Source organism: Nipponia nippon, unplaced genomic scaffold (assembly GCF_047370975.1).
Source record: "Nipponia nippon isolate SJK-2023a ecotype South Korea unplaced genomic scaffold, ASM4737097v1 scaffold_3, whole genome shotgun sequence".
In the NCBI taxonomy this organism is placed as follows: Eukaryota; Metazoa; Chordata; class Aves; order Pelecaniformes; family Threskiornithidae; genus Nipponia; species Nipponia nippon.
Genome location: NW_028262347.1, coordinates 83,767,762 through 83,792,336, shown reverse-complemented (window position 1 = coordinate 83,792,336; position 24,575 = coordinate 83,767,762). Strand labels below are relative to the sequence as shown.

General features: G+C 43.1%; 1 protein-coding gene across 10 annotated transcripts; it reads right to left on the bottom strand.

Moving 5' to 3' along the window:
* Positions 1–816: 816 nt before the first annotated feature.
* Positions 817–24,166, bottom strand: STYK1 (STY kinase 1). 10 transcript variants are annotated; one of them, XM_087767323.1, is made up of 14 exons: positions 23,233–23,749; positions 21,960–22,038; positions 21,066–21,219; positions 18,425–18,453; positions 17,299–18,349; positions 10,008–10,112; positions 8,956–9,099; positions 7,735–7,983; positions 7,293–7,474; positions 5,517–5,600; positions 4,713–4,921; positions 4,437–4,477; positions 4,075–4,171; positions 817–3,366 (listed from the first exon to the last, which is right to left on the bottom strand). In XM_087767323.1, exons 6-14 carry the CDS (start codon positions 10,072–10,074, stop codon positions 3,162–3,164), a joined length of 1,278 nt encoding a protein of 425 aa, XP_087623449.1. In that variant the 5' UTR covers positions 10,075–10,112; positions 17,299–18,349; positions 18,425–18,453; positions 21,066–21,219; positions 21,960–22,038; positions 23,233–23,749; the 3' UTR covers positions 817–3,161. The 10 variants fall into 10 exon arrangements, with proteins under 10 accessions (XP_087623449.1, XP_087623454.1, XP_087623453.1 ...); XM_087767328.1 differs by lacking the exons at positions 18,425–18,453; positions 21,066–21,219 and having other exon boundaries at positions 17,299–17,658; XM_087767327.1 differs by lacking the exons at positions 21,066–21,219; positions 21,960–22,038 and having other exon boundaries at positions 17,299–17,658.
* Between the last annotated feature and the right edge of the window lie 409 nt (positions 24,167–24,575).

The following is a 24,575-nucleotide window of genomic DNA, read 5'->3' as shown; positions in this document are numbered from 1 at the left end:
AGACCAACCCCCACCTCGCTACAACCTCCTTTCAGGTAGTTGTAGGGAGCAATAAGGTCTCCCCTCAGCCTCCTCTTCTCCAGGCTAAACAACCCCAGCTCCCTCAGCCGCTCCTCATAAGACTTGTGCTCCAGACCCTTCACCAGCCTCGTTGCCCTTCTCTGGACACGCTCCAGCTCCAGAGAGAAGTATTGCAAATCGTAGAGGGAAAGTCCAGGTGCAAAGTCCATTCTGCCAGTTCTGCAGGCGTTGTGGCTCCTCTGCTTCACACTAAGCCAGTGGCGACTGATTGAATTATGTAAATGACCCTGCCATCTTGGAGAAAATCTCAACATAATGATAAAAAGTCAACATTTTTCATGGGAACAAGATATTGCAATTAAACAAATAAAACAAAGTCTTGCATGGAAAATCCATGCTTCTCTACAAAACAACGATGAAAAATTTTCACTAAGCCCTCAGTGGTTTCACTACAGAGAATTCATGCGTGAGTCTACACTGATCCTAAAGATTTAGACCCATGCATGAATGAAGACTGCCGTGTGAAAAAGATTTCTATATAGACTACTTTAATTAGCATGAAGTGTAGTTAAACTAGGATAACTCCACACATGTAATTCCTTTTATGTCACTATAAAACTTAATCTGATTTAGATTCAGTCACGTCCAAACCTGTGTAAGCTAACCTGGGGAAAAGGCACTCAAACCAGAATAAGAATGCTCACATTCAGAATCAAGCCACTTTATTGAAAGGAAATTAAGTTTAGATCTTATCATATAGCAGGAAAATATCTTTCTGTGGACAAATTCATAAGCAGGGTCTTGGCACAGATTTGCTCTCAGGGGAAACTAAAGCAGATCTTTTGTTAGAGGCTGTGAGGTGCTCAGCATCCTGAATTCCCACAGATTCCCTTGATCACAGCTTTGATAACAGAAACAAAGTATGAGGATTCGTGTAAACTAGAACATTGCTTTCTGTGATGTAACAAGATAGGGAGCTTTGAGAACAGTGATGCATTTGTCACATTTATCTCTCCGTTTAACAAAGCTCCCTATGAACCACTGTGCATTATTCATCAAGTCTGCCGCAGCACTATGGGTGCTGTTCACAGTTCAGAGATTGTATTACATACCTAAAACACACCCACCTTTCACTGGTAAGACCTTTGAGAATATCCCATTCTTGGGTGGGAGGTTTGAAACAAGCAAATGTTTTTTTAATGAATAGTTTATTCACCAAAAAAATAACATCAGTTGACTGGTAACTGTAAATTTGACCTACATTTGCCAGGTAGTTTTGAACCTGTTTTCAAATGAGGGAGAGAGAAGAGAATGTTATTATACATACCTGCTTTGGCATTTTGAAAAGAAGATGTTTCAATTCTTCAAGCTAGATTTCCACCAACAGTGGTTATGGACATTAAGGTGGCGATCAGCCAACACTGTAAGAAAAGCTGGAAAGCTAACTGAGCACTCTTTAATGGAGTTTGCAATGTTCTGGTATATAGTGGTGATATATGTGCTGTATGAACTAACATTACTTTTATTTCTGGATGGCAACAGAGTTTCTTACAAAGCCTAAGTGATACAGGAAAAGCAACCATTCCATTCATGTTATTTTGCATTTAAAAGAGAAAACTTCTTAACATTGTCTTTGGAAGAAGAGCAATAAATTTTGATGGAAACCAGAATCTAAGCTCCTTTTTACAGCTGTATATGTTTAATACCTAAAGTGATGGCTGAAGACTTCCTTCAGGGTAAATATTCCCCTTTAGAAGAGCCATCATTTAGCTTTTTTCACAACACTGATTTTCAGCCTTGCATCCTAACACACCTAATTTTGGCCTCGTAGGATGCTGCAGGCCTGCAACTTGTTCTGAAATTGTGAGGGATTCAACTACATGAAAGACTGAAACCTAGTGAATATAAGTGACTGCAATTAGCCTTTTGTGGGCAAGTATGCCCTTCAATTTCAAGCACACACAAGAATCATGCTAATTAGAGGGATATTGAGTGAACATTTAATCCACTTTTCACACAGAACAGTAAAAATATTCCTTTAATGTGCATTTATAATTTTTTTTACAAGAACCTTTATTGCTAAAAGTGCCAAAATAATTAAAGGAAAATATGTAAGGCACTGTCACTGGGGGCTGCGGTCAGTTCACCACACATTGTCTCTGCTGCTCCTTCCTCCTCGCACTCTTCCCCTGCTCCAGCATGGGGTCCCTGCCATGGCAGACAGTTCTCCACGAACTTCTCCAACATGGGTCTTTCCTACTGGCTGCAGTTCTTCATCAACTGCTCCAGCGTGGGTCCCTTCCGTGGGGTCACAAGTCCTGCTGGCAAACCTGCTCCAGCGTGGGCTCCTCTCTCTATGGGGCCACAGGTCCTGCCAGGAGCCTGCTCCAGTGCGGGCTTCCCACGGGGTCACAGCTTCCTTCGGGCACCCCCCTGCTCTGGCGTGGGGTCCTCCACGGGCTGCAGGTGGAGATCTGCTCCACTGTTAACCTCCATGGGCTGCAGGGGCACAGCCTGCCTCACCATGGTCTTCACCACGGGCTGCAGGGGAATCTCTGCTCAGACGCCTGGAGCACCTCCTCCTCCTTCTCCTTCACTGACTTTGGTGTTTGCAGGGCTGTTTCTGTCACATATTCTCACTCCTCTCTTCTGGCTGCTGTTGCACAGTATTTTTTTACTCTTTTTTAAATGTTATCCCAGAGGTGCTACCAACATCACTGATGGGCTCAGCTTTGGACAGTGGCAAGTCCATCTTGGAGCCAGCTGGAACTGGCTCTATCGGACATGGGGGAAGCTTCTGGAATCTTCTCAGAGAAGGCACCCCTGTAGCCCCCTGCCACTACCAAAACCTTGCCACATAAACCCAATATACTCCTTTAACTCAAGGTTCTCATTACATTTTCTACAGCTTCCTAAACCCACTTTGCTCCCAAATCACCACTGGCAGAGTGGTATCAACAGATTGATTTCATAATGATAATAGTTTGTTGTTTCAGGTGTGGAGGAGAGATCTGATATACATAACATGTTTGAAAAACAAAGGGATCCCTCCCAACATACACACCTCATTCTGAGCTTGCGAAGTGTCTAGAAAGGGCAAACTCAGAGACTTCTCCTTTACCAACCTGTAAAAGTGTCCTTCAGAATATAGTGTATTCACTCACAAGACTGTGCACATCAACACCAGCAACATTAGCATAGAGTTCAGGCACCACTAGCTCAGGCACCTGTAGTACTGCATGGTCATTGCTGGTCTTCATAGCTGTTTGTAGGGACCGGATCAGCTCTACTGGAGAAGGCCGGTTAGCTGCATCCCACTGCCAGCAGGACTTCATGATGCTGTACCTGTAAGATGGAGAGAGGAGGCACTGGGAATGAAAAGCACCAACACAAAGTTTTACTACAGTCAAGTCATCACATATTTAAAATGTCTAGAGACCTCCTCTTTTTCTGCTTCATACAAAGTTCTTTCAATAACCCTTTGAAATTTGCAACCACATAATAATGTGTCGGGACAAAGGCATGCAGTTGTTTGCAAGGATGTCAACTGTGAGTATGAGAAAAGGGAAAAAGATTGTTTGGTATTCCCTTTTGAAACAGCAACTGAGATTCCTTATAGAAGAAAAAGCCTCTGAATATTAAAAGAAATTATGTCTTCATAAGAGGGAATATAATGCCTTAGATCTTCCCTGTGGATGCTTTGTTCATTTCAGGGAGAATCCCACAACTTAGAGGAGAAAGATTACTCCAGAATAGTCCTGCACCTTGCAGGGAAGCAGTGGAGCAACAAAATGCAAGGGCAGACACCGAAACAGAAACAACAGCAGTTTTCAAAAGCAGGAAAGAGAGTTTTTGGCAATCAAGGTTTCATGCAGCAGAATCCAGTAAGGAGATGTGGCATCAGACATGTGAGAACAAGTCTCCTCAGCTAACAGGTTACTGTTTTGTATAATCTAGACTTGGAGATCTTCTTTAAGATCTAGTTTTGTATGGCTCACTTCCATTTAGCTCTGCAGATCTCAAGTCCAGCTGTCCATAAAGCAAGTGGCTTACATGGCTTGCTGGCAGCTTGCAGGCTGCTTCATAATGTTCTGTCTCTGCAGGTATGATAATATGTCAGAAGGTGGCACCTCAGGATATGGTGGAGCACCTGGAAGGGCAAAAGGAATTAAGGTAATGGTTGCAGATAGCAGCTTCTGTATAAGAATGCCTTCCTTCCCTACCAAAATCCATTTTTTTCCTACCACAATTCACACTGACAGAAAGTCTAAAAGGAATTGTCAAGACTTTGCAAGTTGGAAAAAACAGAATGCTTATTTAAATGGTCCTACTTTACATTCTGAAATTCGAGATTTTGGGTTTTGCTAATTTGCTGCTTCCTTACATATTTTTTTGTTATCATTAAATCTTCTTACCTAATGTAATCATTTCATACAGTAGAATTCCAAACGACCATCTGCAAGAAAAGAAAACAAAGCAATGCTGTTTCCATTCTAGCTAGCTAGCTTAAGTACATACAAATGACTAGGCATGACCTGCAGAAATGAGAAGTTATGAGCTATAAAGTGGAGCATTATGCTGAGAATAGATATGCCTTACTGTGAACTTCAGGACACGACATGACACATACAGGAGTGAAAGAGACAGGCCTGACAGACAGATGAACTTTTAGTCCAAAAATTAAATCATACATGTCTGCCTTGATGCTGGGGGGTTTCTTCAGGAGCTGCTCTGGAGCCTGCCACTTGACTGGCACAACTTGTGTGACTGAATTGGCACCATATGTGTGAGTTTCATAGGCCAGACCCAGACCACAGAGTTTAGCAGTGAAGTTGTGATGAAGGAGGATATTCCTGGCAGCAATGTCACCGTGAAACAACTTCTTCTGTTCAAGGTAAGCCTGGAAAGTTAGAAAAGAAAGAGACCATGATCATTGAACCTGAAAGGAGGTTCTAGCGAGGTGGGCATTGGTCTCTTCTCCCTAGTAATAAGTGATAGGACAAGAGGAAACGGCCTCCAGCTGCGCCAGGGGAGGTTTAGGTTGGATATTAGGAAAAACTTCTTCACCGAAAGGGTAGTCAGGCATTGGAACAGGCTGCCCAGGGAAGTGGTTGAGTCTCCATCCCTGGAGGTATTTAAAAGAAGGGTAAACGTGGTGCTCGAGGACATGGTTTAGTGGTGGACTTGGCAGTGATAGGTTAATGGCTGGACTTGATGATCGTAAGGGTCTTTTCCAACCTTAAGGATTCTATGATTCTATGATTCTCTGTAATTCTAAAAGGAATTTTAATTGGTATAAATTTTCACTTAGTTTATACCTGTCTTCCATGCTGTGGAATAGAGGCGTATGCTCACCAAAACAATGCAAGCATATTTGGCTCAGTTTTAACAAAGCACATCCGCACTGCTTAGGCCAAGAAGACTTAAGCCACCATGCAGACTTGTGTTGCAACCAAGCGAGAAAGGAAAAATGCAGCGAATATGAGCAAACTTACCAGAGCTGCTGCAACTTGCTGTCCAACTTTATATACTTGCCTCTCAGTGAGGTCATAGGGGATATCATACATTGTCATTACATCCTAGAAAAAAAAAGAGCAGACCTTGGATCAAACAAATGCCTTAGCTGTAGGGTACTGGAGAATGTTTCCTCGTAATCTAATAAAATGGATACTATCTAATCTTATGCTCTGCCAGCTAATTTCACAATTAGTCATAAACTGACTGAAATATAAGGAAGCGTGGATGGGTGATGTGGATGGATGGATGGATGGATGATGTGCTGCGTAAGACAAGTACGCTAGAGACAACTGGTGGGTAAATTGAAGGGTGGAGAAGAAATGAATAGGTTAGACAGAAATGGGCAGAATGACAGTGGCGAGTGACAATCCATACAGATGAATGAAAGATCTATTATAAATTAGAATGATGAGTAGAAAAGCACATTTATAACATATGAATGGTTATCTGGTATGAGACTAGCAGTCCATCTCCCTTACTACCCTGCCTGTAACAGTGACCCTAGGTAGATACTCAGATGAGAGAAAGAGAATAAGGTAAGCACACAATGCTTTTCCTGTGTAGTTTTTCAGCCCCCAACTATTTTCAGCTTAAGGACTTCCTGAGATGCTTATGGTTTCAACATGTTCAGTAACCTTTGAAAGGTTATGTTCCATCAATGTATTCACTCTTGCCTTGAACCCATGTAAAGTTTCAAAATCCACAGCAGTCAGTGGCAAGGAATTCCATTAGTCAACTCCCCACTTCATGAAGAACCACCTCCATTTGTTCATTTTGAACATGGCACTTACTAGCTTTATTTGCTATCCCCTTGTCCTTCTGCTTAACAAGACAGCGAGCAATCTCTCTGTATTTAGTGTTCCAGATGTAGGAGAATGATGGATTTATATAGTGCAGAGTTTTGTTTCTATGCCTTTCTTAATAACGCCTAATATATGGTTTCTTTTTTGGCTTGAGTTAACATTTTCATCAGACTGTGTATTTTCATACAATCAGTCCCATGATTTCAGTCCTCATCAGCAATGGGCAGATACGAGGCCATCATTACATATGTGAAGCTAGGATTGCTTTTCTACATTGGGCATCATTTCATTTTTAACTATACCGAATTTCATCTGTTCTTTATAATGGCCAGTCTCTCCATCTTGGAAGATCCTTCTGCAGTTCCTCAAGGTCAGTCCTTGCCTTTACTGGCTGGTATCACTGGCAACCTTCATCACCTCACTGTCATCCCATTTTCTAGGTTATTGATACATGCAAAGAACAGCACCAGGTCCTAGCATATATACCAGCAGAACTTCATGGGTTCCTCCCTCCGTGCAAGTACCAATCTTTCACTTTTATGCTCTGTTTCCTGTTTTTTAATCAACTAGTTGTCATTCAATGACCTTCTCCCTGGTGGTGTAATGGCTCTGTTTTCTTAAAAGCATTTGGAGTGGGACATTATTTAAAACTTTTCAGAAATTCAGGTAGCTGTATCAACTCTCACTCCAATGGTCTGCAAAGCAGGACTTTGCTTTACAAAAGTATGTCAACTTCTCCAAACTATATCATATCAATCGAGATATCCACTAATTCTATTCCAGTTTAGACTTGTGTAGAACTTCTTTCGGGGACAAAAATAGTTTAGACTGATATAGATGGATGCATGGAGAGATGAAAAGAATCATCTAAGACTTATGGACTATGACTTATGGATAGATATGTACCTAAGGACTTAAGAAGATATTCTATCATCATTTCTTTTGACTCACCTTCCGACATGTCCATAGAAATGTCAACATGTCACCAAGAGACACATCTTCCATGATCATATAAAGTGGGAGCTTGTCTACACAGCATCCAATCAGTTCAACCAGGTTCTCATGACAGCCAAGACTTTGGTGGAATTTAATCCTTCCCAGGAAATCCTTTACTTCCTGAGGACTAGCCAGGTCTGAAAGAACAAAAAGAAAAAACACAAAAAAAAACCCAAAAAAACAAATGGAGGCAGCAGGTGAGTCACTTTTAAAATCAACATAAATGGCAATCTTCTTTAGTCCGACCAAGACACTCCTACCAAAACACCACTCTGACTAGCTAACGTGATACTGAACACAGCTTGTTCTTGCCCAGTAATGACTGCGAAGTTCTGCCCAGCATCATGTCTTTGATAGAGAAATCTGTACCAAAGTGGATCCTGGACATGTGCCTTACCTTGTAAGGCTTTCAATACTACAGTCTTAGTCTCCCCAGGGTTCCCAGTTTCCAATTGTGCTCTGTAGATGCTCCCATAGCGGCCATGTTTTATCAACTGCAAGGTGCCTGGTGAGAGTTTCTCTCGCGGTATCTCCAGTTCTTTCAGAGTCGAGGATGCAGAATTTAGCAGGCTTTCCACAGACGTCTCACTCAGCTGGATATAGTGGTCCTCTGTTGAGCTGGATTCCTGTCGATTCTTGTCATTCACTGACAAAAACAAATACACATGATGCATAAAAGCAGACAGATGAACTCTTGTAGTAGCTGGCAATGCCCGTCCTTCTATCCTCTTTGCTTTTTGCTCCATACTGTTTTGGAAATTAGGACAAAGTGAGGAACTGTTATTGTATCTTACTTATCCTGGCCCTTGAAGAGGTAAAGGAATTTATCTCCCACTCTATTTGATGGAAAGGCAGAATGAGTCTGGAGATCTCTACTATATTTAACTATGCAAACTTTCTAGATAAGACACATTTGTACTTGATTCCCATGTGTTGAAGCAACGACCACTTTCTTTTATCACCAGCTACCAGTTGTTATGAAAGTAACATGTACAGGGGGTTCCCACAAAGGCCCTATCTTTGTTCTTAATTATTTCCCTTTATATAGGCTGAAGAGGCTTTTTCCTCTACAATCCCAAAATCAATTCAGAACTGGATTTTCATTTCCATACAGCAACATGTGTCTGCAGTACCAACAAACCTTTCCCTACCCCCTCACCACTCCCTGTTCTATTTCCTGTTGTCCCCATAGGAAGTGGGAGACAGCACCTTGAAATTAAATTTTTTAAGTGACAGTATAGAAAACGGATTAACTAGGTGTGATCTACATCAAAACGATTGTCATTCATAATTACCCCAGTGAAACTCTCCTTGCAGTAGCATCTAGATGTGCTTTTTTTTGCAGCTCTCAAGTGATGTCACCACAGTATGTTAATCAGCCTATATGGTATGTTGCTTTAGGTTTTCTCAGATCCATCTATACTACAGATTCCACTATTACTACTGCAAGTGGGGTAAACCAGGGTTCCCAGTTTTTCTAATGTTCACTGGATTGCTGAATACCACTCAGGCTCTTCGTAAGTGCTATTGCCTAACAGCTCAAGCAATGGGGAAATGGGATTGACTTCTGACCACTGAAACCAACACTCTTTCCTCTGCTTGAAACAGATTTTTTTACCTTGGTGTCCAGATGATGATGATTGCTCCTGCTTTGCTCGCAAGCCTCGGCAGTGGAGCCAAAGGATCACAGTTAGCATGATGACAAAAAAACCCACAAGGAAAACTGGGACAACAATCACTTCAGTCTGATGTTCACGCACAACTATCAGCAGAAAAAGAAAATGGGAAGCCAAGGAATAAGCAGCACTGCCTGATGCACATTGGTTCTGTATAAAAAAGTAGCAATAACCCATTTCAGTAACTTTCAACCCCAAAAGCACGTGTATCTATCCTCTGCTCCTTGGAATAGCAACTCAACACTGTTAGTGCTGCCACCCTATTTTTCAAAGGTGCTGAGTATCTAAACTGCATGAAACCACTGGGACTCCTGCACCTATGATCACTTATTTAGATGCCTTAATACAGAGGCTAGGAATTGTAGCCATGTGTAAGTATCATCCACCTGTGAAACAGAGCAAGCTCTGGCAGAGGGACAGTAGGAAGACGGGAAGGGCTGGATATTACTGTGCCATCACAAATACACGTGCAATTACAGGTTTAGCTCCTTCCATTAAAATTTTAGGGATCATTTTAAAGAAAACTGGGCATGGTCACCTGGTTTGGATTTGACCGGAAGACATTGCAATTAACAAGCATGTTGCAGGTAACTAAATCTCTTAGGTGCCCAGATTTGTAGGTGATGCTATTTTTGTGTAGGGTGAGACCGCATTTCAGTTCCCAAAGATGACAGAAAGTCATGAAATCAAAATCTCACAAGACTGGTCCTTAGGGAGGCAGCAGGGAATCTTTAATGACTGTATTATGTTATGCCTCAAAGAAGAAATATTCTAAAATGGCTAAAATTATGTGAGATGAATCCCACCACAAAGGCTGCATCCCCTTAAAAGTTTCTACCCTAAGACACAATGCAAGGAAAGCTCAGTCAAGTCCTTCTGTGTGGGCTGGGATGCAGGTGGAGGAGAGGAAAGGGCTTGGCCCACTTTTTAGCAAAGCTGGTCTTCCTGCTCAGCATGTGAAAGCTTACTACTTAAAGGAATCTGTGAATCTTACCACATAGCTTGTCACTGCTGTTGCATTCCAGTAGCATGCGTGTTAATCTTTTTACATCCCCTGCCATGTTCAGTTACAAGCAAGTGGGTCTCCGACCTCTGTCTCCTGCACAGACACAAAGAATATTAATGAAATTTATCAGGAGAAAGCATGATTTATGAAGCAACAAGTGAGCTGACTATGGAGCTTTCTAGCTCTTATGATCAGTGGTTTTGTGAAGAAGCAGCACTGGGATTTCGAGGCTTAGAGAATGATACAGGATATCCACTATCAAATCCTAGGAATGGCAGACTGCATGACCAGACAGAAGTTAAGATTAAGCTTGTTCTACAGTGCTTCACAAGCAATTGGGTAGGCATATGCACAAAAAAATCATAGTCATTAACTTAATTATATTTAAAGAATAGCTAATACACTTCTAGTTAACACACTTCTTAGATGCCAGAATGGCTCAGCCTTTTATCTTCTGGTCCATAACAACTGAACAGATTAGCAGCATGCGTACAAAATGTCTGTCATTCTTGACTGACTACAGCCCCTGCCACAAGTCGTATTATTGGTCCACAAAGACAAGGGAAAAAACAGTCTTGTCATTAGGCCTCTCTGATACCGACTCCTTCACAATGCCAGGTCTATAACTGATCTGAATCACAACATCTGGAACTCTTCTGCATTTGTAGTTGAAAATCCAGAGCCTGTGCAAGCATGCACCTTTCCAGCTGTAATGTCAACTATCAATAGCCTAATCCCTTAGCATGTGCAATCATACACTGACAAAACCTTCTGATTGTGTGCGTGCATTTGTCATGTGTACAACCCCGCTGAGACAGGGCTACGTTCACCAGTGTATGCCACTGCCTTTGAGCTGTGCCAGGACTGTGGATCAGCTGCAGGCCTCCCAAAACACATCCCTGATGTAGAATTTCAGCTGTTCTGCATTACAGATTACTGAGGACTGAAGTCATGAGATAGGAATACATAGGAATAGATAGGAATATATCTGCACTTTAAGATATCACAAAAAGTCTGTTTCATTTTTTTATTTCCTTTGATTCTTCATGTGTTAGCAAATTCACCTGTTTTCAGGGTGTGGCTACAACATGAATCCAATCGAAGGAGCAACAGTACAACAGTAACACCAAGCTTTTCAGGTACACTCTGAAAGCAAGCACACTAACTCAACCTATCTTGGCTATAACACATACACACACTTACACACAAATACACAGGTATCACCAGAAGAGGAACAGTTCTAGCTTCTTTCACTCTCAGATACACACAGATATGAAAGACACATATGAACAGACATGATGGCATCACAGGAAAATAGACTTTAGGACCATTAGCCAGCAATCACGTTGTATAATCTGAGTCATAAACAGTCCAAGCTCTGTCTTGACACTAGCTAATGACTTTGCTTTGTACAGATGCTCACTAGAAATGCACACTTACTTTTAAACGATGTACATGCACAGGCACATATAAGCACACGCATACCAACTTGTACTTACACAGAAAGATGCTCATAGAGTCGCAAAGATCAATGGAAAAAAGCTTTGATGCAGCAACCATGTCTACACTGGTCCCCTGTCCGTAAAAAAGATTCCTACCCACTCCCTTATGCACCTTCCATCAGTGATGCCAGTGGGTGGCATCCAAGTTTTCTAACCACACTCAGGGCAGAACTATGGGATCCAGAAATAAAAACATTGGCAGCCACAGGTGCTTTATTTGCACTGGCACTCCCATTTGTTGCTGTTGCTTATGGAACTGCACAGGTGTTACCACTGGAAAAGTTTGATTAGACAAGTCCATTGACACTCTATGCGTCTATCCTCTTGCAAAACTCAGGAAGTAGGAAAAGAAGTTGCACTTAATAAGAAAATTCTGAAATGCCTTTCAGCGCTGCTTTCCAGGCTGAGACCAAATGAATTCTCATACTTAGCTCTTTCTGCAGCTTACTGGTCTAAAATTAACATTATTGCAGTTCCTACATTTCCATCCTCACAGAAAGAGTGATAACTCAGAAATCCACAGATCTCACGTTATACACTTAACAAATATTTTTTGTGGCGTACCAGTAGGGGACACATGAACACTACGTGGAACTAATGTTTTCAATGTACAGGTGCATACTCACCACACAGCAGAAAGCATATTGGCAGTGCTCAAATACTTCTTACGTGAAGACAGTTTTCCAGTATCAAGCCAGGATAAGGGGGACAAAAATAGCTTAGGAGGTTCAAAACCTGTATCTCACTGGAATTCTGATTTTCCTTGTCTGCGTGGTACGTTGTACCAAGACCAATGCTGTCTAGATCATGAGCACAGAAGAACATATCCTGTATTACTTCAATTTATAATTTCCATTGGACAGTTTGTGCAATTGCAAGTAAATGTCAGCTTAGTTACTCCACTGTTTTTTTATTACTTTTTTACATGCACTGAAATCTACTCACTGGAATTCATTTCTTTTTATTGTTTACTTTCAAAAACATATCTGTTTCAACAGTCTGCTCTCCTTGCCTGGGCCTATCTGATCTTTCAGATTATTTTGATTTCTTCCTCCTTCAGTTTAAACTCATTATTTTTGTTGCTTACACAAAACCAGGAACTTTCCTTTTTCTCTTGGACATGCATCTTTTTTCATCAGGTCCTCTATCGTGCAGCACATCCGTGTGACTTAAAACCTTGTTTAAGAAAACTAGTTGGCAGTGCAATACAAAAATCAAACACGATAGGTACTGACCACAGTACTAGGCCACTATTCCTTCAGAACGCCAAGGCTCAAGGTAAGGATGGTATGTTCCCGCTCAGTTTCAGACTCCAAAGCCTTCCTGAAAGACACCTTCCTTTTGATAACAGTGACCAGAAAGCAAATGAACTTTTCTAGAACAAATCACCTCAACACAAGGGACTGAATCGGAGCAACAAGGGGCTGTGAACGTCTCTGTAAATGAGTTTTGAAAAGGTACTTGTTCCCCTGACTGGAGCTCCGAGGGAGGCAACAGGGTTTCCACTAAACAGATTAGGAGAGAATTGGGAGCTTTTGCTGTGGCAGAGGGAAATTAATATGAATCAACGCAGATACAGTGGCCTAGAGGGCAATGCTCAAGGTATTATTAACAATGTTCAGATACTACACAGTTCCAAGCAGACTGCAACAACAATGGCAGTCAAGCCTTTCTTCGACTAATACCTGAATCCAAAGCCCCATGTCCAAGCTAAATATACAGTGAAGACCATGGAATCTAGAAATAGCAGAAGCAGCTGCCCTCACACAATGAGAGATATATAGCAAAACCTTAGCAGAAGCTAACCTACAGTCAACAGCATTTGCAAACTGCTACTACCAGACTAGTTGGCGAACTGCGCAAGGCACAGCAGTTTCACAGCCTGGTGACAGTACCAGGTTAATTAGCCCCCGTATCTGCCCTACACAGACACTTACTGCTCCTCTGTGCATGTCTGTCAACAGGACAAACACTGGGGAAAAAGGTGGGGTTTTGTTTTCAGCCATGTTTTTTTGCCAAGTTGATCTGCTGCCCTGGCAATTTAGACAAAGCATAGAGGGCAACACAGGGACAGGTGTAGGTAGGGAAAAGATGGCAGATGTTGGGGCTGTTTAAACTAGTTCAGGAAGCCCCAATATTGAATGTGGTTTTGTGAACGCAGCTGAGCTGAATTAAGTGCTCACCAATGCCAAAAGAAGGGAGCATCTCTTCTCTCTCTGCTCTCTTCCACTCCTTGTTTCACTCCCAGCTGTGCAACTGACCACATGGTAAACTGACTCAAACCACTAAGCCAGCAGGAAAAATTAACTTTTCTTTTGCCAGGGTAATTTCCTGCAATTTTAGTGAGCAGTATTAGTTCACCAAGCAATTCAACAAATGCTATCGCAGGCTCAAGGAAGTGGCGGGAGCGTGCATCCAGAAGCAGGAACTGGGAAAACGGATCTCCTGCTGCCCAGTGTGGTGAATGGCTAATTTGCCTAAAGCCGTATTGTGAAACCATTCCCTGTGTCAGCACAGATCCACAGGCACTGTGTGCCAGCATAAGCCCTACTATGATTTTTCCATTCCCCTGTCATTCATTCCCAGATGCATACTGTCCCCTTAGCGCCAGCACAAGCATTCACGTGGCAATGTGGTAAACTGGATCTGGAAGGTGATCTGCCCTAAAATAATCAATCCTCTCTCGCATTTTATGGACTTAAATTTCTCATTGGGTTCAATTTATGCTATTTAAAGTGCGAGGACATAAGAGTCAAGATGCCTGAGTGACAGACATTGTGGTGAAGACTGAAAAGAAAGAGAAATATAAAGTCTTACATACCCATGGAATATATGGGAGCAGACAGCTTGAGAATTGCATGCACAAAAAACTGCCTGCTGCTTGCTCCTGCCATGTTCAGGAAAATAAGATGTTGTACATATTCACGGTAAATACACAGTTTTGCCAGTGAATATGTCTGACTTGGGAACTAACATCAGTTCCCATCATCAGTGCAAACATGTAAATCCTTGAGCACTGATTAGCTATTCTGTCTAAAGAAACAGCTAATTAAATTAATTAAGTATCATAAAAATAAGATTCATTTGGATCTTCATTAGACCTTTTAAACTGTGCTATGAGCTGATATGGAAGTTAATGTAGTTATTTCTCCAGACTTTCTGGACTGCATTAACTGCACACCACTTTATTATATAAATATTCTTACAGGTGTTTTTCATGCACTAATTGTGAGGACCAACTGTAATATGACTATAGGCAGGTAAAGAACAGCTAAGTAACTCACTTCAGTCCAGCATACTGCCTGACTGATAAGAGACAAAATAAATCCTTTAACCATGATGCCTTCTATTTAATTTCTTACAGCAGCGGAACCATACTCTCAAGCTTTTCCAGTCACCATTTCTGCACTGCTCTTATTATTTTCCTACTCTTTTACATGACCTTTGAACACGGCCACCAGTCAAGGCTTAGGCAACCATTACGCACAAGCGCACTGCCCTGGCCGTGCAGCTGAAAGGGAGGGGAGCAATCAGGGAATTGCAGGAACCAAAATGGCAGTGAAACCACGATGTGTGGGCTCAGGACAGCCAAGCAGCTGTGGACATTGCATGTGAAAGAAGAGGGAGAAGAAAAACACCATGAAAAAGCAAACAGCGAAACAGAGATTTCTTCCCCTGTAATGTCCACCGTTTTACTAAAAGCAGCGTCCAAAACAAATAAAAAACAAGTCCCACCGGTTTCAAGCCTAACAACTTGGTGCCATGAGAACATATTTCTGCAAAACGCTATGTATTTGTTAGACTACATATCCTGTCTCTCCTGCCTTCAGAAGACCTTAGTGACTATTTCCAACACCCTGGCAGATCATGACATCTTTGCAAGGTTTCCCTGGCCCATCGAGACATCTCACCTCTCACCATACAACACCCATGGGCTACAAAGCAGCATCTCCAACTGTGTAGAATGGGAAATTCTGACTGGTCAACCCAGGTTATAACATACCAGAGCCACCTCACTTCTGTCCTGAACAAGGATTACTGGTAATATCCTGCAGCTTGCTGTACTGGCTGTAATAATGTCTCAGCTATAAAGATTTGGTACTCTAACTCACTTTTGCAACAGCTGGTAACCGTAACACCCTATAAGAAAACAAAGTGTTTCAAAAAATCACGTACAGTGACTCAAGATTTTCTCTTAGTCCATGATTAGAAGCAGTACCTGAACATCAAACCTAGGCTAGCTGCTTACTGAAACATATTAAAGGAGTAAAAGAATATTAGGCTGACCACTTCTGAAGAGCTAGACCATGGAGAAAACAGCAAATAATGAGGTCCATGCTGCTATTTCAGCAGGTGAATTACTGAGAGCAAACTTGGCTCCTCAAGGAAGGAGAAAAAATAGGCAAAGTCAGCAGTCACTACTGCATTGAGAAATATGAGTCAGGAGGACTCTGCACTGCTGTGCTATTATGCTAACAAAGTTAGTCCAAACTGGCACCGTATCAGTGGAGATAGACAAGTTCTCATGGTGCTAAGTTTTGCTTAAACTTAGATCATCTCACAAAAATTAATTTGTTTGTGCAGTGTGAGGAAGTCTGAGTACAGAAATGTGAAACGGTACAGAAACTGAATGGTGATTAAGACAAAATATTTTTTTCTAATGCAGACATGGTCTACTATAGTTTCTGAAAAACTAACATGTATCTTGATCACACTACCCCTGAATTAAGGCCACAAAAGTTATTCCTCACAGGTAATCTGCAAAATAAAAGTTAAAATAATTTAAAAAAAAGTGAGGAATACATTGACCTGAAGCCCTCAGTGAGCAGGCTGTTCAGAATATGAAAAGTCTAGAGGCTAAACTCAACAGCACACTCTTACCTATGACTTCCTTTTGTGTAGTCAAAATCACACACTACGTTTGAAAATGCTGGCCATTCTGTCTCTTTTTTTACTAACTGAACTCTGGTTTTGGTGGTAGCTGCCAGTACTAAGCCTCTATTAAACCCTAGCACAAACTCGATACAGATATTCTGAAAAACTGTGACAGCAAAAGCTGTGACAGGACATAAGAAGTATGAAGGAGGTTTTCAAAGGACCATGCATACATGTAGCTCTTGTTGTAAAAAACACTGTGATACGAGTAATGCATGATATTACATTGCTGCATAATGGCTTAAGAAATGGAACGTGAATCTGCTTTCATAAATGCACAGCCACAAGGAAACTGAGTTGAAGCTGTGTACACAACTTTAGCTTCACAGTTTCCCAACTTCTCGATGTTTCTTGGTGCATTTAACATAGATTTTGTTTGTAATTCAATCAGTAGCTCATGCACACACATACACAGATACATGCAAACAGGTAAACACACAGAAAAATCTAGGTATCTGCACCACATTGGATTAGTTAGCTTCCTGCATTGTTTCAGTGAACTGAGACTAATTCTATACAAAACTTATTTCCTTTGTTATTTTCTTTCTGTTTAAAATGTGCCTAGAAGTTATTCCATTTAAATCAACCTGTGTGTAGAGAACATATTTCTTTTTTTTTTTTCTCAAACCCCAATACCATTATGATCACAGAAATTTATTACTGTAAGTAACTTCAATACAAGCAGTCAGTTCATGCACAGATGTATATACACACATACACAGACGTACAGACTTTACAGTACAGCTAAATGCTACTTCAGGTCACATTTATGTTAATAAAAATAATTTTAAAAAATTAAACATTCATTAGCTAATCTTCCAACAATGTTTTCTCTCACTTACCTGGATTACACCACTTCTCTTGCCCCGCGGTAGTCTTTTCCTGAAGCTCGCCTGCTGCTGGTTCCCAGTTTGTCTCAGGCCACTCCTGATAACGCTGATGGTTACCTCATGCGGTTGTAGTTCTTATGACTCAGTTCCTTCTCAATGATTTTCCTACCCCAGGCCTGCGCAGCTTCAATTCTTCACTCCTCAAGGTCTTCTCAGCTGTCTCCCCAGGGAGATCGCGTGAGTGTACGTCCAACACGCGAGCTGACAGGTAGGCACACACTTGTAAAACGGGTCTGCCTGGCTTCCACACACCAGCTGCTCTCACCCACAGATGACAGAGACAGGCAAAGCAAAGAATCCTCGGGCGGGGACCTGGAGCGTAATTTGAAAGGCAGGCAAACACAGATCAAGAGGGATAGGCTAACGTAACAAACAGAAATCATACACTTCAGATTACAGGTTCACATTTAGAAAAAATGGGGTCTTGGAACAGAAGATACGCGCAAAGCCCTGAAGACTCCAGACACTGAAAGCTCTTTCTATCAGGAACACAATCGGCAAATGAAGAAAGAAAGAAAAGATTAATAACACCAAAACATGCTACAACAGGCAGCAGCAATGCAGGCTTTTTTCACGTTCCGCCTTGCTCATTCGTATCCCTCCTGCTCAGGCTGTCCATGCATCTGCCAGCATTTTCCAGTCCTGCCGTTAGCTCTCTCCTGCCCTCTCCTCCCAGCAGTCCAGCCCGGAGCTCCCACACAGCCCTGGCAATGACCCTCACTTACAAACCCCCTTCAAAATCCACCCTGAGCTCCCCAACCAGACCAGATAATATTCTTGAACTTGCCCTGTGACCTTTTCCTGCCATGATGCCCTTGGGGTCACCGTTGCACTCTGCTGGTGCCCTCAGTCCTCATCAGCTGTGTGGCATAATCTTCATTGCACCTCAGTTCCTCAGCATTTTAGTTCTGGCGACTTTCTTCCCACCCAGCCGGTGTATGTGAGTCCCAGCTGCTGACCTGCAGGCTCCCTCCGTTAGCTCAAAGATTGCCCTCTGCTCTCACTGAAAAATCTTGTGTTAAGAGTTTCAGATTCCTGACTCCTGGTTATATGAGTCTGTACAAGATTATTTGCTTACCTACTTCGTTCAAGTGAGAGGCAGTTGAACTACAAGAGAAAACAACATGAGACCTATTGTTGAGAGACAAAGTTCATTTCACAGTCAACAACATGACGCAGGTGCCCTTGGGAAGATGTAGAAGATGATATGATCTTTGCCAACTGTTTGAGCAAAACTTACCTACTCCTGTCAACACTTTGGTGCTGCATATATTATTTTGTTGTGGGAAAATTTTAGTTGTGGTAGAGGCAATAGCTTTAGATACTGAAACACGATAGTTCATTTATCCATAAAAGAGACTGCATATCAATATATTTGTACACCAGTACATCCTAAACTTCTCTCTGGGATTATTCTTCCAGCTGACATTTACTGTCCATGTGTGCAAAATGGTGAAAACCAGGAGTGGTTTTCTTCATTGCTTGATCTCTCTACAGAGACTGGCAGAAGTTGGCAAAATAGTATTAGTTAAATAGCTCTGTGATGTGGACTTTCATCTCCTGAGACACCAGGAGAGACATCTTCTAGACTGAAAATTTTCTTGCCTTAGAACTATCACCACAGCTGCAGAGTGTAGGCTCAGACTCTGGTTTCAGCTTTCCTCTTATTTTGGTACTAACTTGCATTGACTCTCTGCAGTATTTTCTCCACGAAGGAGCAGGGGATCTGTCCTATACCCCATTCCCTGTTAAAAAGTGGCTAAAATGCAAAGGACAGTTCCTCATTTAAATGAGCTCTTCACTGAAATGTGTTACTTTCCACAGGCACCTTCCCCAAGGGCAGCTGGGGGAACCTATTCAGATTCCTGTTTAAAAATATGATAATTGGCAATCTTCTTCCTTTTGTTCCTTCTTTCACAGTTTCTACAGCCCCCAACTGTAGAAGAAAGAGTGGGAAAGGCAAAGGGTTAATATTCAAGATATGCATATGCAAAAGCAGCAACCTCTGCTGCTTTTAATTTCCCCAGTCAGTCTTTCTGCTGTGCTCCCAGTCGGACTGGTTGGAGAAGGTATGTTAATGGTTTGGGCCTCACAGTATATAGTCTTCCTCACTGATCCACAAGCCCCTCCCCCTGTTTAGTTAAAGGACAGCAGTCATTTATTGTCACGTTTTGTCCTGTGAAAAACAAACTTCTGCTATAAGCCTTGTATTGTGTGCCCATTCACAAAGAAAACACTGCCTGTTTAAATGCCTCTGTCCTTCTCTGTGTTTTTTCCTTAAGCAAGTATGATTAGGCACACTGAAAGGCAGCAGACCAGCAGTCTTACTAAAAAAAAGTCCTCTTCATCTCCAAGACAGCTACAGCACACCTAGCAACCATCCAAACCACACAGCAGCTGCTCGGTGGCCTCAAGATGTATTTCTGGGACTAAGCAGCAATTCAATCACAAACCATTCAGTCTTTGTCCTATGTGCTGAGACTGTTAACAACGGTGCTAATTTTGCAGTTCAACTTCCAGAAGGTAAGCATACTCCAAGTAACTGCTGCTGGACCAGAAAAAGCAAGCTTCAGATGAAAGGATCCCCTTCTTAAATGTTATTGTGGTATTGACTTTTTCTGCAGTAATTTAGAGGCGGTAAGGTCTCTGACTTACTTTCACATCCTAATGTAAGATTTAAAACTGTGGCTTAGAGCTGGTAGACTGTGACTGATCTTTTGGTCAGCCCAAGCCCACAGAGGTTGAAAGGCTCAGTACCTGTTCTTTTGTTTCTGCAAGCCAGCCATTCATCCCTGAATGGGGTAAGAATCAAAACAGATGATCTATAAGTGAAAGAAAAATTCCCATCATTATCCCAAGTCTCTGTTCTGCCTCATGAGCTTTGCCTCTCAAGATGGCAGGTCTTCTGACTTGAGAACAATTCATTTGCCTATTTAATATTTAGATTTTTCTTGGAAATGGTCATTCTAGTGTGATTTTCAGTTCATCCCTGCAGTTTTTGTTATTTAAAATTTCCAAAGGAACAAAGGCTAGGAGGGGGTAACATTATATGAAAAGAAGTAAAGAAAAAAAAGAGCTTCTCCTTATAAGAATGAAATGACTGAAGGATTATGCATCAATCTTCAGCCAGTTGAAGGTCGAGTAATTCACTAGCACCTTCTCTATTCTGGGTTGGGCACATCTAATAATAGTCTTTTTCCTCCACTTTCCTGCCAAATTAGACCTCATCATCCCCAACTCTTTTCTTAAATCTAAATGGAAATTTCATTTGCACAGTTTCATGCAGTCACTGGCCTGGTCAGCCCTCGCTTCTCAAACCAGATGCTCAGGAAAGATCCTGAAGGTTGGTTAAATGCTGCTAAGTAGGCTACAGTACAGTTTTCCCCTTTGGTTTCTCTGGCAGATTTTCCAGGACCAGAAGCTGGGATTCACTCAACACAGCTGAAAAAACTAAGTTAAGGCCATAGTTGCCCTACATTCCCTGTATAGTTAATACAAAGTCAAAAGAACTTCTGTAAAGCAATTCAAGTACTAAAATCCTCTCTCCCTACCCTGACATCACAGGTACAAGGGGTAACCTAGCTCCTGATTTTCATGTTTTGGTCAAATGTCAGAAGTTAGATGCCATACATTTGGGCTAAATTCCATTGTCTTCCCCTTCTTCAAAGAAATAACTTCCCTGAGCAGGAGCTCTTCGGGCTCCCAAAATCAGTACTTACCTGCAGCGTAACTCGGTAGCTTGGCCACAGCCTCTCCCAGAACTCCAGGGCTGACAGATGAACTGTTAGACTAAGTTAGGTGCAGCACGTATCCCATGCATTCGGTTCCACTCTGTCTAGTTTTTAACTATTTTTGTCCTGAGCAACCAACATCCTGAGCACAATACATATACATATTCTTCTGTTACTTTTACCTTTTCTCTTTCAGTTTCTTATGTTCTTTTTGTTGAATATATAAATTTTCCTTTTAAGTTCCTGCTCTTTGCCACCACATTTTTACACTGTTCACATTTTCCAGTGAGAACCCAACAGCTCCCTTTGGAAAAACCTGTAAGTTGGTGAACAGACCTATAGTGACCTAAACACCCAGTCTCAGGATGGAATAAATTGCAAGGCTTCACACATAAAGAAGCAGAGGAGCCAGCTATCCCCTGGAAAGGATGCCCATAAAGACCTTAGAAGAACTAGAAAGTACGTATCACCAAGAGCTGTAACACTGTGACACAAAAATGCATTTAAGAACTATTCCATTTAATAATATAATTTTTTACATCTGTATTTCACCCTCTAACACATTGCTGTGTCCTAATTATAGCAGAGAAGAATCAGAAATAAGCCAAGATATGTTGAAACAAAACATGCTCCTGTCTGCCAGTGTCACTGGAGATGGATTCTAGCACATTTATTATTATGCAGTGGCTGCTAAGCTATTGGAATTACATGCATAAACACACGGTATTTGCTGCCCAGGTTTTCACAGAGTAATGAAGCAGTATTAAAAAGCAACACTGCTAGACCAAAAATCAGCCCCCTAACCACAGACACACACATGTACAGCAGGAGGCAGCATCTGGGAGACAGCTTAAAGGCACAGAATTTAGGGGCTGGGGTTACCTAAGAAATGACTGTGCCACCTCAAACCAAGGGTCTATCAGCCTCGTACTGTGCCTCAGACAGCTGCCAGTGAGAGTGCCTAGGGAAATAAAAGACTATAACAACATAAAATGATACTTCCCTTAATGCTTTCCCCAGCCTCCAGCAGCCTGTGGTTCAAGGGTTTATTTAGGCAAACATAACTTTCATATGCCGTGAAGGATTCTGCTCACCTGCTTTTGAACCCCTGCAAAACTTCAGCAACACAATGCTTTGTGATAAATTCTGCAGCATTAATATAACTTGGGTGAAAACTTTGTTTTGTTTGTTTTGAAGACGGACTGCCATCTTCAAACCAGCTACTCAGTTGGCACTGCAATGAGTGGTGATAGCAAGAGATGAGTAAGTTTCATGCATGATGAGAATACTAATATACTCATTCATTTAAAAACAGGGTTAAGTCTGTGTTTGTGTGGATGAAAAAGAAGAACAAGAGACAGCCCAAACCGTTTAAGGTTTGGATATTGATCTGGAATGGGACACGATTTGGGGCGTGAGCAATTCAGAGGGTACTTGATTCTCACCCTGCTATATACCAGGTAATTGCTAGTATCAGCAGTATCAGCAAACTCTTGACAAACTTTGAGTCTTGCTGCTCAGTCATCAGAAAATTTCTAACCTTTCTTTGCTTACTCCTGCAAACACCTTCTCTGATTTTTTTTTTTTACAAAGACAAAGATCACAGAATCACAGCACAGTTTGGGCTGGAAGGGACCTGCAAACATCACCCAGTCCAACCCCTGCCATGGGCAGGGACACCTCCCACTAGACCGGGTTGCTCAAGGCCTTGTCCAGCCTGGCCTTGAACACTGCCAGGGACGGGGCATCCACAGCTTCTCTGGGCAGCCTGTTCCAGTGCCTCACCACCCTCATCGTAAAGAATTTCTCCCTTATATCTAATCTGGATCTGCCCTCTTTCAGTTTAAAACCTTTGCCCGTTGTCCTGTCACTACAGGCCCTGGCCTGAAGTCTCTCTCCGTCACGCAGGCAGGGAGATGAACCCCCACAGAAAAGAAGCAGAAGCAACACCCAACTTCCAAACTGTGGGCTCAAGACATTAACTTTTGGGTTACTTTCAGGGCAACTCCGGCAAGGACAGGCCATCCGGTGCCGGCAGCCGGGGCCGCGACTTGGGGCGGGCAGAGAGGGAGGGTGAGGGGAGGCCCCGCACCGGGCGAAGGTAAGGGGGGCTGGGGGACAGCCGGAGGGGCCGTAAGCTGGGGCAGGGGGTTACCTCCTCTTGTCCGGCCTCCGGGGAAGGGCAACGACGGCACCGCGGCAGGCAGGGGACGAGGCGCTGCCCAGGAGGCCCGGCCCTGCCCCAGAGGCCAGGGGGGTGGCTAGGCCGGCTGAGAGGCCCGCCGTGCCGCGGCCCAGGACCGGCTGTGGGTGCAGTGGAAGGCAAGGGGTGGCGGGACACGGAGCCGTGCCACAGCCCGGGCCCAGAGCCGCGGAACGCCCCGGGGGGCAAACCCCTGCCTTTCCCCTTCCTGTCCCTGGGCCGCCTCACTCCTCGCCCAAGCGCTTGTTTTCGTGAAACACAGAATTAATCGAGTTCGCGAGCTCCGGGGCAGAGCGGGCAGGAGGGGACGGAGAGGACAGACCGCCGGTTTTTTGTGTCCCGTTCCCGCCCGCTCCTCCCTCCGCCCCCGCTGGCGACGGCCGCGGGCCCCTGAGACGGGAGGCGGCTGGCGTCGGCGGGAAAGCGGGAGGGTGAGGCGCCGGCGGGGGCCGCCAGACCCCCCCCGCCTCGGCGGCAGGGCGGGCTGGTGGGAGGGAGAGGGAGAAGGGCCTTTAGCCCCTCGGGAGGGAGGGAGCGGGCTGCGGGCTGGTTACGGACGGCAACGGCCGCCCTCAGGGGGCGGCTCCTCAAACGGCCGTCGGGCTCGGCCCCGCCTGGGCGCCTCGCAGTCCCGGTGGGAAGGGAGAGGGTACCCGTCGTGGTGCGGCAAGGCCTTCGGGCTTTCGGAGGTCTGCGGGGTGAAGGGTTTACCGGCACGCAGTTACCTCATGAAACTGGTTGTGTGAAGAGACCCTCGAACAGCCAGCGTCTCGATACAGCTCGGCGTTGCTTTACAACGCTGTACCGCCGTTATAAACTGTTGCATTCCTTCCGCGTTTATCGGCAATAAAAAACGGAGAGTGGATACCTGCTAATTGAGTTTGAGAAATCATATTTTAAAAAAGAAAGCTGACAAAAACTATGCCTGCTGCTTGATGTGTAGAGCCCCTACAGTGAAACTCTTCCATCTCCTCCTTCATAGTTTTGTCCCATCCACCAGTGGTGTTTTCAGAAAAGGAAATTAAAGGCAAGGCTGTGTGTCACGTTTTCGGTTAGTATCAAGGTTCTGAAAATTTTAATTGCATAAGTTGGGCCTCTCAATCTGTATTTTTGCCCAAAGCATTTTTACTTCCTGAAATTTTACTACCTAAAACTTAAAGCAGAGGTTAGTAAATCATAAGCACTTAGCTGCTTATATGGTGACAGAACTTAGTATATGTAGTTACCCTGCTGTAGCGTGCAAGTGTGAAATACTGGATACAAATGGGGATTTTACAACTAACTTTGAAAATTAG